Genomic DNA, 15,427 nt, shown 5'->3' on the forward strand with positions numbered 1-15,427 from the left:
ACTTGACTTCATTGTTCTTCCTCTGTTAAACATGTTAAATAAACACGTGCAGTCATCATTGTGTTGCATAAAAAGGGCTTCACAGGCAGGATATTGCTGCTACTAAGACTGCACCTAAATCAACCATTTATCAGATCATCAAAAAAAATCAGAGGTTAAAGGACCATCCCCTAAAGATGATTCAGCTCCAGGATCGAGGTGCCACCGGTGCAGAACTTGCTCAGGAATGGCAGCAGGCAGGTGTGAGAGCATCTGTACGCACAGTAGGGCGAAGGCGTCTGGAGGATGGCCTTGTGTCAAGAAGGGCAGCAAAGAAGCCACTTCTACTCCAAGAAAAACATCGAGGACAGATTGAGATTCTGTGGAAAGTACAGGGATTGGACTGCAGAAGACTGGGGTAAAGTCATTTTCTCTGATGAAACCACTTTCGGATTGTTTAGGGCATCTGGAAAAATGATTGTCTGGAGAAGAAAAGCTGAGCGCTACCATCAGTCCTGAGACCCTTCATATGTGCGGCTGCTTCTTATCCAATCGCTCACTCACAAATTTGCATAAGAACACAGCCATAAATAAAGAACGGTACCAAAACATCCTCCAACAGCAACTTCTCCCAACCGTCCAAGAACAGTTTGGTGAAGAACGATGCCTTTTCCAGCACGTGCCATAAGGCCAAAGTGATAAATAAGTGTCTCGGGGAACAAAACATTGAAACTCCCCGAAACTTGTGGTCAATCAAGAGGTGGGTGGACAAACAAAAAAAAACAAATTCTGACAAACTCCATGCACTGATTATGAAGGAATGGGTCGCCATCAGTCAGGATTTGGCTCAGAAGATGATTAACAGCATGTCAGGGTGAATTGCAGAGGTCTTAAAAAAAAGGCTAAATCTTCAAATATTATCTCTTTGCATAAACTTGATGTAATTATCAATAAAAGCCATTGAATCATATAATGTTCGTAATTATACTTCAACACACCACAGAAACAACTGACAAAAAAAGATCAAAAACACTGAAGCAGCGGACTGTGTGAAAACCAGCATTTGTGTCGTTCTCGAAACTGGATCTATCTTGTGTATTAGCCATGTTAAAACCCCTGGGTTCTCATGGACAAAATAACAGACATCTTAAGGGAAGTGTAGACAGTCACGGGACGGCCACCTGGGCTAATTTGCCGGACAGCGAAACGTCCACTTTAGCACAAGGCCGCCGGGACAAATCCCAACACGAATCGAGGTGGAGACCGGCTCGCAACCAATTAGAGGAGGCTGGCAGGAGCCCGGGCGTCGCAGGGCCCGCTTCCTCCAGAGAGCCGGCCTGAGTGACGGGACGCCACCGAGCAGCCGTCTGAGGACAATCACGGCAGACAAGGAGAGGAAGTGTGTGTGCAGACAGGGACTCCAGAGCAGGGCTGTCCTCTCCGATGCATCATGGGAAATTGCTGCAGCAAAGTGCAGCTTTGTACAGGAGATGTGAGCGCAGTCGATACAAAATGCACTGCACTAAAACATGAGAAACGGATGTTTGATTTTAGCAGCCCCCCACTGAGATGTGCGATTTTTGTCTCGCGTTGTCTTGTCAACCTGATTTTAAGAGACAATAATTGGTGAAAAAAGCCTCTGCAAAAGGAAAAAGAATTACAGCATTGCTGTAATGTAGAGCCCTTTAATATGAAAGTTGATTTTATCTCATTTTATGATTATTTCAGTCTGCTCAGGTAAACATCTGGTTAATTTTCCTCAGAGAGTACACAGAGATTTATATGATCCACATGATTTATAAATCACCTACTAGAGGACGCTCCAAATAAAGAGAGCACATTAGACACAATCCAGAAGAGGGCAGTAAAAGGTCAGCTGTGCAACACATCACACATCAACACAAATAGAAGACTTTTAGAAGTACTTTGAAATGGTTTTCATCTCTGTTTCAGATATGTATTTTCAGACATTTTCATTTACATGTTCTTTGGAGAAACATGTCCCCTTATGTCTGTGAAGATTCTCAGTCATCCAGATTCTCTGTCACAGCTCAGTTCTGTGGATGCAGAATGAAACATCTATACCTTAAAGAAAGAAAGTCCAGTTGCCATGACTCCACTTTCAGACATGTCCCCTTATGTAATCATACGGGGAAAGGTTACCTCCCATTTCTCATGCTTTGTCCACCCAGAGAATTTCCCACCACTCCTCTAAAAAAGTAACTCCACCGAACAAAATGGCTTCCAAACGTGCAAAGCATTGCAGTTGATTGGTGATTTGATGTAAAAATAAGCACAAATGTATTTTTTTTTAGTTCCGTCACGCAAGAACTTGTATTTTGAAGAACTTGTATTTTAATTGTATTCTAACTTCCACAACTTCCACAACTGTGACAAACATTGTGGTTGGTGAATGATGTTGATGTCATTTCCCCGAATTATCCCTCAACTTCTATAGGCCGCTCTCCTTCTCGTCCCGCCTCTCTCCTCCTTGTTAGCATTTAAAGCTACAGACACCGGAATGCCACACCCTGGGGAAATCTCAAAGTGGCTGTAATACTGCACCACGGCTGAATTTCAGAAAGAGACTTGAAGACAACAAGGTTGATATAAAAGCAAAAAAAAACATAACAGGGGAACTTTAAAATCTAGAAGTATGAAACATAGAATATGGAACAATATGGAAGGGGAAATTAATAAACTACCACTGAGTAGTGGAGTCTCCACTGACTCAATATTTTAATATTCCTCTGCAAAATTGGGGCAGTGGTGGCCTAGCGCCTAGGGTTCAAATCCTAGACTGCCAACTGCTCACCAAGGATGATGGTTAAAAGCAGAGGACACATTTCGTTGTGTTGCCCTGTGTTGTGCTGCAGTGTATCACAATGACAATCACTTCCCTTTCAAAACACAAAGCTGTTGTTTCATAAAGTGACTTTCCATAACTCTCTATGAATATAACCCAGGATTTTAATTAACAGTCACATTGACGGAAAAAAGGACGACAGGATTTAATTTGCACATCTCCCACATGCAGAATCCCGGTTTTAATTGCCATTGCCATTTGGTAAGAAATGGAGCTGGGTCTCGTGATGAAACCAGGGATTATTATCTCTCTCTCTCTCCCCGGTGAACTCTTTAACTCGACAAAACGGGGGGGAAGCGCCGTCAAAAACCGTTTGCACTTTAGCGGCTTACTGCAGTGGCAGCTTACTAATGAGGGACACGCTGATCAAAGTGCAACATGAAAGCCAAGCAAGCAGGAATAAGTCCCTGTTGCTAGGCAAGCACCCCGCTGACTGTTATTAAGAATCTAAATACATAAAAAAATGAATATATAAATAAACAAACAAAAGGTGTGGCCTTGCAGGCCTGGAACAGGGAAACGCTTGGCTGAAAGGAAGCAGGGACTCATCGAGAAAACATCTGCATCTGTTTAAAACGTGCCACTTTTGATGAATTCAAGAGCACATCAGACAAATGGGCTACATTAGAAATTCTAGAGGTACATTTGCATGCCAAACGATCCGTGCGAGGAGGGAGGGAAATGGAGGCATGATTGCCGCAGAAATGGGAGCTAACGATGATGGCATCCCAGCATCCCTCATGCCAGGCAAATGCCTGTTTGAGATGTATAATTGGACATGTGACTCAAACTTGGACAAAGGAACCACCATGCACCGACACCATGTGCAAATTGTGGCATCTGCCATGTACAAAGATGAATGCACCAATAGGTTTATATGTTACTGGCTGAAATCTTGTCTGGACGGTGCACAACGACACAGAATCAGATCTGAGAAATTTACATGGACTAAAGAGACAGAGATTGGTTTATAATGAGATTTGAGAAAATGTTCATGCCAAATCAGAACTTTGTGTCCTGTTCACATGCAAAAACAGTGCTAATAAATGGTTTATTACTCCAGCTACAACACAGGCCAAAACTCCACATGTGGAGTTACGTACTTAACAAAAAGTGGAGACCTGGCCTCCGCAGTCACCGGACCTGAACCCAATCGAGATGGTTTGGGGTGAGCTGGACCACAGAGTGAAGGCAAGCGCTAAACAGGTGTGGGGCAGTGGTGGCCTAGTGGTTAAGGAAGCGGCCCCGTGATCAGAAGGTTGCTGGTTCGAATTGTGATCTGCCAAGGTACCACTGAGGTGCCACTGAGCAAAGCACCGTCCCCACACACTGCTCCCCGGGCGCCTGTCATGGCTGCCCACTGCTCACTCAGGGTGATGGGTTAAATGCAGAGGACAAATTTCGCTGTGCTGCTGTGTATCACATGTGACAATCACTTCACTTTCACTAAACACCTCTGGGAACTCCTTCAAGACTACTGGAAAACCAGTTCAGGTGACGACCTCTTGAAGCTCATCGAGAGAATGCCAAGAGTGTGTAAAGCAGTAATCAGAGCAAAGGGTGGTGATTTTGAAGAAACTAGAATATAAAACATGTTTTCAGATATTTCACCTATGTTGTTAAGTACATAACTCCACATGTGTTCATTCATAGTTTTGATGCCTTCAGTGAGAATCTACCAACGTAAATGGTCATAAAGAAAAAAACATTGAATGAGAAGGAATGAGAAACTTTTGGCCTGTATTGTATATCTAGCTGTACTGCACAACCATCTTTTGAGACTGTGGATGGTTCTTTTCCCTCTCAAATTTTACATTTATCCAGAGCAAGTTTCAATCAGGAGTTACAGGGACAGTTCCCCTGGAGCAAATATCTTGCTCAGGAACACAGTTGTAGTAAGTGGTGTTGGAATGTTGGCAGGGGGCATTCCAGTCTAACTGAGAACCGGCCAAAATCTTGACTTCCGAGTGCAAATGGAAATAAGGTATTGCAAGTGCACTGGATTAAAAGAAAACATCAGCTTTGCAGCCTCCAGTTCTTCTCAGTTCACAGTGGCTTCACTGGTACACTGGCAACACGGAAGATACGGCAGTTAGTCTTTCACAGCTATGTCGCTGCTGGCCTGCAAGTTGTGTTGCCAAAACTCACCCTCGGCTCATCAAAAATGTACCTTCAAAAGTATACCTTCACTGGTCTCAAGATTCGACTATCAAACAGGCGAAAAACTGTCGGTGTTCAGTTCGTGCTCATTCGATGCCACCAACGATCGAATAACGATTGGTTCAGATGTCGGTGGCATCAGGTTTTCTGTTCATCGGAGCAAATCTATAGCTGTTTTCAGACCGAACGCGGCATGCGCTTATTCTTAAAAAAAAACACAGTGAGTTGAGCTGTTGAGCGCCGCGCTTGCCTGGAAGGACAATGATGTCGTGCTGTAGATCTCTGGGCTCTCAGCTACTGATAAGATCAGCCTTTTCTCCATTCCCGCTTTGATTTTATTGGTCGCGTGAAAATGAATTTCGTTGAGCAGTGGTCAAAGTTCAACAAATTCTAACACCCCTAATCCTCTTTCCAGCTCTGCTTCAGTGAAGGGAGCCCTCTGCCCGAGTTCGCCAAACTCAGCTGTCCACCACTTTCACCTTCCATTTCCCTTTCAGAGAGATAACGCAAATACAGTCCACTCAAGCAGAACTTAGCTTTTTTAGAAACTCACTGCGAGTCTGAATGCCCTGGGCGAGGAGAATTCACTCTACTCTCTCCGGTTTGATATGCTAATACTCAGCAGATATATATACGAAGGCCTGAGAACATGCCTAGAAAGTTAAGGGGGTTAAGTGCAGGATTTGACATGTTTGGACTGTATGAAATAACCTTTCAATGTGTAAGAAAAGCAGCTGTTTACACTGTTCACAGTTGGAAGAAATCACTCTTTTGCATGACAAAGAGATGTTGAAAAGGCCACTATTCAAATCACTTAACCCTAAGTTGCTCCGGGGGGGGACTGTCCCTGTAACTACTGATTGTAAGTCGCTCTGGATGAGGACGTCTGATAAATGCTGTAAATGTAAATGTCACCCAAACCAGACTAGTTTAACAACACAGTGGAACATTTGACGGTCTACAACAGAATAGTCAAAAACACAAGTGCATTTCTCAGACCTTAAACTCATCCAGTTCCAGGAAGAGATAACAACAGCACCCTCTGGGCAGGTGTACAAAGATTTTATGGATGGTGCAGCCACATGTTCATTCTCTGCATGTTACAAGAGGCAGCTTACTAAGGAACAACTTTTAAAAGCTGCTTAAAAACTAACTGTAGGGTAGAAGAACATTCAGAGAGTGTAGACCTCGATTATGGTCCAACCCCACTTACTGCTATTCTGCAAATGTTAAATGTCTCCAGGGGGACAGTCCCCGTAAATACTAATTGTAATGTCTCCAGTTGTTATCGTTAGCTCTGAGAGGAGGAAGTAGCTATGCATCGAGCCATTTAGTTGGTAATTATTTATCACAACCAAATGATTTGCTTTTATCACTCACTCAAACACTCACTTTGCATAATCGCTTAGTCCTACTCTGGATGGGGCTGCCGGAGCCTAACCAGAGACACTGTGTGTGGGACGCCAGCACACAGACACACCATTCACTCACACCTACAAGCAACTCAGGTTTGTCAATTCACCTAGAGTGGATGCCTTTGGATGGTGGGAGGAAACCAGAGATCCATTTGGAAACCAGCGCCAATACAGCATGATTCAGATCCAGAACCCCGGAGGTGTGAGGTCAAATTACTAACACCAAGGCCTAGCTTTTATTAGAATCCTTTAATACAATGAGCATTTCCTCATTCTGAGTCATTTTCACCTGGGTGAAGTGCACCGTCCCATACATTTGAAATGGTGCCTCATATTTCAAACACTAGCTATGTTTCATCAGTGTTGATGGCAGTGTTCACTGAATTAGAGGCAACAGCATAGTTACATACTGCCAAACTCAAACTAAATTCATGGATCCACCAAGTGACACGGATGAACTCCAAAACGCAAAGGGATGGTATCTTGACCAATGCTGCATATGTCCACCAAGTTTCAAGGAAACAGGGCTGGTAGGTGTTGTGTTTTACACCATGTACAGTAGACCCAAGTGTCTAATTGATTAAACATACTGAAAGAGTGAGGAATAGAACAGAAAAGTAGTGAGAGCTTTTTCAACCCAAAATACTATACCAGACCCAGGGCAAAGATTATTGCTCCGCTAACAACCTAGACTGCACAAAGGTCGCGGTGTGAACAAAATGTCAAGACTCTGGTGATCCTGTGGAGGCTGACCAACGTAAGGCGTACAGAACAGAACAAGTGTTTTAAAATGTCAGCAGGAGATTTAAGTTTAATGTCTCATATCTTTGTGCTATAAAGAATTGCTTGTGCACGCCTGGGGCACTTGCATGACATTTAAAAATGGGAAAGTTGCTTTCTGCAACTTTCTGCACAGGCTATAAAGCCTACAACTCTGCACTTAATGCTGTTATTTTCAGTCAGCTACCAAAGCTACTTCCTGAACGGGAATAATGGGTCCGTCATTGTAAGGGTCCGTGGGTCCGTGTAGGGTCTGTGATTGTAAGGAACAACAAAAACACTTTCTCTTGCAGCAGTGTAATTTCCTGTTCACTTTAACTTTACAATCAGTAGTTACAGGGACAGTCCCCCTGAAGACACTCAGGGTTAAGTGTCTTGCTCAGGGACACAATGTTAGTAAGTGGGGTTTGAACCTGGGTCTTCTGGATCACAAGCGAGTGTGTTACCTGCTATGCTATTACCACTCATTTTACGATAAATAATAATTCAGTATAATAATCCATGCTCACCAATAAGGCCTTGCGAAGTGCCTATAAACTCTATGCACACAATTGACAATTTTTCTGCATGTTTGGTTTGCAAAAGGTCTTGGTCCTGAGATTATTGACCATTGTTTGAATTACTGTGAATGACTGCATTGAATGAAAGTCTAGCATGAGCATGATTACTCTGTTGCTGATGTTGTATGAAACGTTTCTGACAGTATTAACTGCATGGTGCCGTAGTGAGAGTACAATGTTTTTTCAGTAACAATAACTAATATATGTCACGTGGCTTGGGATGTCCTTGTACACAAAAAATAGGGCTGCACCGAGAGCAATAGTGTAATTCAAGAGATTGTGCGTCTGTGAAGTTCGATGAACGGACATTACAAGGGCGGAGAGTGGGAGGGGTTTCAAATCATCCAGAATGAGGAAGTAGGAAGTGTGAGAGCTGCCAGGTTTCACTTTAAGCTCCTCCCACTTAAAATTGGTTTCAAAAATCATAATTAGTTCATCCTCTTTGGGTCACAAATAATTACACTCAAACAAAAGTAGTTTTCATTTCGCTAAGAGAGAGAAAACTAGCAAGCACTCCTTTTTTGCTTTTTAACGCATGTGCTGCGTCTCATGCAGGGAGGTGAAATGCAGGCCGTTGATCTCATTCTAAGTGTTTCCTAAAATCGTACATGGCTGAGACTATTTATAGGCGTTGTCTCCACGAAGCCCTTATGGCTCGAAACACACTGCAGCATGTTCTCCATTAATAATTTACAGGCTGTTGAATAGTGCTGCGCAGTGCTCAGAATCAGTATAGATGCAGTGTATTTTTTACATAAATATGTTACAATGTTTTTTTTTTTTTTTGTTTTTTTTCAAAGACCTTAAAAAGAGTGTCGTCTCTCTTTGCACAAGTATTGATTTGTCTGTGGCACTTTTACAGATGGAATAATAAGGTTAAAGGTAATGAGTTACGGTCTGACAATTGTGTTTGTTCCCTGCAGACTCTGTGAATATGAATTTGGGAGATAATTAGCTGATCAAATCCCTTCAGATCGTTCTGCAGGGCCCCAATGCACCATCGCGCAAATCTATGAGTGAAAAGAGTTGAATAAGTAATGTCTAATTGTGCACTCAGACAAATTATACTGCTTTAATGATACTCAATGTATCGACACATAAAATATTTAATATAACATATCTTCATGTATGTCTCTAGAGCCTTTATTTTCATTTATATTTCAATGTATATAATTTTATATATATATATATATATATATATATATATATATATATATGTGTGTGTGTGTGTGTGTGTGTGTGTGTGTGTGTGTATATATTTACATACCCCCCAAAAAATTGGTATTTTTGCTGTAATCAATTATATGTGGAGTTATGTGAAAGCTGTTGCAATAATACTGCAAGATTTTGAATGCCCTCACATTTCTGGCTGTGTGTGCACAGTTGCGTGACGATGCCAAACAACGCTGTGTTCCCTGAAAAAATAAAAAAAGCACTTTAATTAAACTGATTGCACTAAAAGGCACTGAATTCCCAGCTCGACGCAAAAATACCTTGGCAAGAGATTCCCTGCATCGCGGTTGAGGACGAAGCCGGATGCGCGCTGGACACTTCTGTTCTCAGCTCTTGCACAAGGTGCTTCAGAGTCAATAGGAGGGAACAAGTGGCAGAAACTCACTTGGCCCTGCTGAGTGCTCACTCGAGACGATGCACTCCCCATGTCCGCCTGGCCTCGAACATTAAGATGAGGCGGAGTTCAGCCGTTTTCCCGCTCCGAACCGAGCTGAGGCAAACGAGTTGTTAACACGAGGCCAAAAACGAAGAAGCCCAGCGCGGTCGAGTCGCTTCAGATCAGTTCCAGTGCAGTATGCGTGCGCTGTTCCTACATTAATCTCACGCCCTTTCAAAATGCCACCCGTGTCGGCATCTTTGAGAAGCAGCAGGATGATTTAATCACGTCCGTAACAAGAAAGGCAGCGTGCGTGCCATATTTTAGGAAGACATTGACCAAATGCCTCCAGAATTCCAGGCACATACTTTTCCTTTCACAGATGGATGTTCAGCGTTGCCAGATCCTAAATGTTGAAGTATCATCTTAAAACTATGATTTTGAGGAAAATTATCATACACCCCAAATTTACATCCTGACGTTACATATAATCATAGACTGTGCATATTACAGCGTAGAAAGCAACTTTTACCTATGGATGTTTGTAAAAAGCACAATGAGCGCTTAAACCGCTCATCCTTGTTAACTTGTTAACATCAGGGGTGTCAAACTCAATTGAACTCATCTACAGAAAGGCAACTGAAGCACTGAATGATGGGAGCTGTAGTTTGTGTCTTATCAGTGCTTCACTACCCAAGGCCATAATAATAGAATGATCTCCTGGGCCCAGATGTGGCTCATTGTAAGAGGGATCATTTTCGTACAATGTCAATGTCGGATTTCCCCTTTTGAAGCCGCGCAGAGCCAATTCATCGATAAACTGTCCCAAACACATGTCCACCGGAGCAATGTAATGAAGAGGCGGGGTGGGAGCGCCCCGCGCAATGATAGATTGGACAACGTGGAGGAGCTGTGGCTGCCAATCCAGCCCTGACTCTCCGACAGGCTGCTGGGAATCCGTAATCTACTCAGTCTCCAGGTCTGCCAAGTGCCGCTCTGCCACATATGTGTACGGAAATAAAGGCTGGCGTGATTTACAAGCATGTGCCGTGTTTTATGGGGGATGGAGGTCATCGCTCATCATCTAAGTGGTGGATCTGTGGTGGGCTCGGGCTAGAGTCTTTAATCTTGCCACAGGAGCCATGCTCAATAATTAAAAAAAAAAAATACATGTATTTAGTAGATTTCACAACATAAACGCAAATAAAGTCAGATACACTTTTCATGATGAAAACTGGCAAATATCAAAAGGAATACAGCACGTGCTATTTGGCTCTTTTCTCAGTACACACACACTATGGAACTATAGGAAGAAAATGCAAAGGAAAATGAGGGAGAACCAAGAACCAGTGCCTAAATGCCCTTGACCTTATACAAAAAAACAAAATAATAATAATTTGCAGAGCGACATACAGTCCCCCTGGAGACACTCAGGCTTAAGTGTCTTGCTCAGAGACACAACGATACAGTGGTCTTCTAGTTTATTGGGGAGTATCTTACCCACTAGGTTACCACCACCCAATGGTTTTGTGTAAATATGTAAAATGTTTTTTTTTTCTCTCAAGCAGCTTCCTGATGAAAGGGCAGAACAGTGGACAGCACTTGCAGAAGAGCTGTGGTCATACACAGGGGATGAAGGAACGTGGACAATGTGAACGTGGTGGATGGGGACAAGGAGGAAAACACGGGCCAAATTTAAGTGCACAAAAGTGTGTTTATTTCCAGTGTGGGACATGATACAAACAACAAAAGTAGTGCTAGGTACAGCACCATAAACCACAACTACATACAACTATATACACACTAACAATCCACACACTTACAAATACACAAGGGAGAGCCAACACTAAATACAAGAACAAACCCTATCAACTCCAAACTCTCCCTCTCCACTCCAAACTCCTCTGTGAGCACTAAGCCGGCCTCTTTTTACGCTGGCAGCGGCAGATTAGTCACCAGACTTGGTGGCAGTGGTGGCCTAGCAGTCAAGGGAGCGACCCCGTAATCAGAAAGTTGCAGGTTTGAAGCCCGATCCGCCAAGGTGGCACTGAGCAAAGCAGCGTCCCCCCCCACACTGCTCCCCCGGTGCCTGTCATGGCTCCCACTGTTTACCAAGGGTGATTGTTAAATGCAGAGGACACATTTCGTTGTGTCACCGGGTGCCGTTCAGTCACCACGCAATCCAACTTATTCACTTCACTACGTCTTTTCTGGAGGGCAACAATCTCTTACAATTCATTCTGCGGAGAGCTACAAATCAGGTTTAAATTGTAGAAACACTGGAATAACAATACATGGAAATACAAGTCACCCAAACAGCAACGGCCTCCTGTCTGAATCTGCTGACTTAATCTGAGCTGAGAGGCTGAGAGTTATTAAATAGATTTATAGATAAGAAACTCACATTTACATAGTGAAGATAAACAGGCACAACCCTAACCAGAAGTTACAAAGGCTTGACTGTATTGAAAGTCGTGTTAGGAAGCACCCCTAGATGGAGCTACTATATTAGTGTGTTTTACTTCTGCCTAATTTCAATATTGCCAGCATCAAAGACACATCAATAAAACAACATGACAAAAAGCAATTGAAGTACTGATAGACTGATATTCCTACTGAATGTATAAATCTGCATAAAATGCTGTTAATAAGCTGTTTCTTCTTCAGCCACATGAAAATATAGCAATTAGACATAAAAGTTCAACGTTTCTCATGGCATCTTCTGAAATATGCTGATTAGAAAGGCTAATGTCCCTCACAAGGACCCTTCTCTGCATGCAGCCGTTACGTATTCATATCTCTGGCACAGCACACTTATCTTGAAGAGGCAATTTTTACCCCAATGGCTTGGAATGATCTCCATGCAGTTAACCAAGTGCCCGCCTCCAGCGGCAACCCTGCCGACTCCCGAGTAGCCAGGTGCCTGACGGATCGGGGATAGTCAGGGATGTTTTTCAGCATCAGCTCCCATATAACTGTGTTTTGAGTTTATTAACGTGTGGTGCCAGTATCTACTTGCAGCCTGCAGTTGAGCCAAGCGGCATGGTCAATGTAAAACAACGTATGGTTTGTTCATACACAACCAGCCAGAAGTTCGAATCGCACCTACTCTGAGGTGGTTATGGAGACTAAGATGGAGCCATTTTGAAGAATCCAATGCAAGAAACATATTTAGTATTTGTTGTATGAGAAGTGAAGTGTGTTTGATGAATCATTTTTCAGAGTCGCCTCTCTTTGCCTTCATGGCTGCTTCATTCACTATAATTGTCATCAAAATATATATATATATATATATCCCCCCCCCCCCCCCCCCCCCCCACACACACACACACACACACACACACACACACACACACACACACACACACACACACACAAGCCAGTAAAAGGTTTGGGCCACCTACTCATGTCTTGAATTATATATATATATATATATATATTTTTTTTTAAAAATGTTTAGAATTCCATTTGCATACACACTACATCCTGTTTCTGATCATAGAACACACTATGGTAAACGTGGCAAATCTGTTGTGAATACAGTAAAAAAAAAAAGTAAAAAAAAATAGGTGTGACTCACATGAAGTAAATGGGGTATCCTCCTTCAAAATACCAGCAATACTTCTTAGCTTCGGCACACTGCAAGATGGAAGGGAACACAGGAGACAATCAATGCCATGATTACTACACATTTACACATCAACAGTTTAACAAACAACATGATGAAAACTTCAACTTTGGTGGAACATAGATCACTATAAATTAAAGCTATTCAGAACAAAATAGGATGCAAAACAAGCCAATACTGCAAATAGATTTTATTGTAGTGTTGTGTGTTGCTGATTCTGAAATTATTCTTCTGATGAATTCTAAATTGATTATCTGTGTAATGTGAAATGCTATAGAACTGTGTGCAATATTATTGGTACTAATACTGAAAAAAAAAAAAAGTTTGATGCATTTTCAAATGGGGCAGGGCAGTGGTGGCACCGTCCCCACACACTGCTCCCCGGGCGCCTGCCATGGCTGCCCACTGCAATGTTTCACAATGACACTTGCTTTAATTTACTCTCAAATTTATATCTGTTCACTAAACAGATTACATCTTTGATGGACTGTAATCTGCACAAACAGTTTTTTTGCATTTAGTCTATTGGAAAATTACAGAGAAAAATATGCATTCTGCACATACACAGACATTTCTTTTGAGATGGCATGTTAGATGCTGCTAGCTCTGGATTTAAGAGCTGCACAGAGGAAATGTTACCTGAACGTCCTACAACAACATCTCCCGCAGTCTCATTTAGGAAATGTTTTAGGGACTAAACAGACATCCCTGATATAGCATTTGAATACATGTTCACTATCCAGTGTTAGCACAATTAAGATACACAGCTTGGCTTAAAGCATCCCAGACACATGACCCACAGGAAGAACTAAAAGAACTAAATCAATATTTGCTGAGTCATAATCCACAGTAATAGCAACAGGCCTGTTACATGCTAAACCTTTGAAAAAGTATGCATTACTTTTTCAAAATCACAATGAATGCTTCTCTCCTGCCAAGCCTTACATTTCGAGTCCACTGAGGAGTCAGCAAACTCTGAGAGGCTCTAGGTTCCCCTTGCCCCGTTAGTAATGGCTAATTAGCCGGGCGCGTGATGCACTCTGCGGTAAAGGGTGATGCCTCTCTGAATAATTTCCATAGAAGTGCCCATATCCTCACCTCCCATTACAAAGCGGCTCATTCAATCATCATCACTGTGCACCGGCCGGCCATGTCGGTTCTGTTATCGGTACGCCTGGAGCTACATCATTACCAGCTTCAGCCCAGGGCTTTTTCGCGCCTCGGGGGATGCGCGTAAACCAGAGGAGACAACCTTAAGACAAAAGTAAAAGTGTACACAACTAAAAAGATGAACACAAACTATTCAAATAAAAAGCAACATGATCACATGATCTTTGGACCTTCTGTCTGACCTATGAAGCATGCGGTGATGCCCCGTTTGTTCTAACACCTTTCGACCACAATCGGCATTCTAGGGCCTAGGTCATTTGCACTACAGACCAGAAACGGCTACCCTTCACAGCCAATGAGCTTTTCTGGTTTTTGGAGGGCCAGATGATCATAGCACTGTGGTCTTCATCCAAGTCACTCAGGCCTTGCACTCGTCGTAAAGAGCCATGCTAACAAGATTACCCATGTTATTCACGTCACCACTTTTTTCACCTGGTTTTACTGTTATGACTGATTTTCCACCACGATCGGGGTTGGGGAGTAACGAGTTACATTTAGTGACAATTAAAAGGGTGTGTATTGGCAAAGAGTTCACAATATGATTATATCACGACATATTGTGCTACTGTAAATATTGCAGTATTCTACAGTTCGCTGAAAATGAAAAACAAGAGCTTGAGTAAAAGATGCTGTGATTGGTCTGTCATGCTTTGAGATTTCACTATGCAAGAAATGCAAATCTGTAATTCAAATTACCCAGCTGTACGGCGCCATCTACAGGAGTGGGGGTTGTAGCTGCATGCTAACTCTCATCTCTGCTGACCGCACTAAACAAAACACTTAACAGCGCCTCCCGGTGGACTAAATTTGTATGGAAAAATATCGATGTTTGATGTCCCTCTAGCGGCACAAAAACAACACATCGCAATTTTAGTGCTGTATCTATATTTTCTAACCCCCCCCTAGTAATTTGTTACGTTACTGTAGGAAAAGGTGTAATTAAATAAGTTACTTATTGAAATATTCATGATAAAAATTTTTGTCATATTTTCAACGTGTACAAAGCATGTTGTGGCTCGACAGTCCACACGCTGTATTCTGCCACCGAAAGCAGTGGTGCCAAAACTATAATTTTCAATCAATCACAAAGTGCGTCACAAGAATCCACGCACTTGCGCAACGTGTCTCTGTTTTTCAGCTTTCATGTACTGTAAACATTTAACGCGCAAACATGTCAGAAACCAAAAGAGCAAAATCATGATTAACAGTTAAGATTTTTCATTCATTTGAAAGTAATCAGATGTAATTAGTTAGATTACT

General features: G+C 42.4%; 1 protein-coding gene across 1 annotated transcript in view; it reads right to left on the minus strand.

Moving 5' to 3' along the window:
• Nucleotides 1–15,427, minus strand: part of vopp1b (VOPP1 WW domain binding protein b) — a 30,697-nt gene that overhangs the window by 8,564 nt on the left and 6,706 nt on the right. Inside the window, exon 2 of the mRNA XM_028967045.1 lies at nt 12,950–13,008. Coding sequence (XP_028822878.1) covers nt 12,950–13,008 — 59 coding nt within the window. The remainder of the gene's footprint in view (nt 1–12,949; nt 13,009–15,427) is intronic.

Source organism: Denticeps clupeoides, chromosome 2 (assembly GCF_900700375.1).
Source record: "Denticeps clupeoides chromosome 2, fDenClu1.1, whole genome shotgun sequence".
Taxonomy (NCBI): domain Eukaryota; kingdom Metazoa; phylum Chordata; class Actinopteri; order Clupeiformes; family Denticipitidae; genus Denticeps; species Denticeps clupeoides.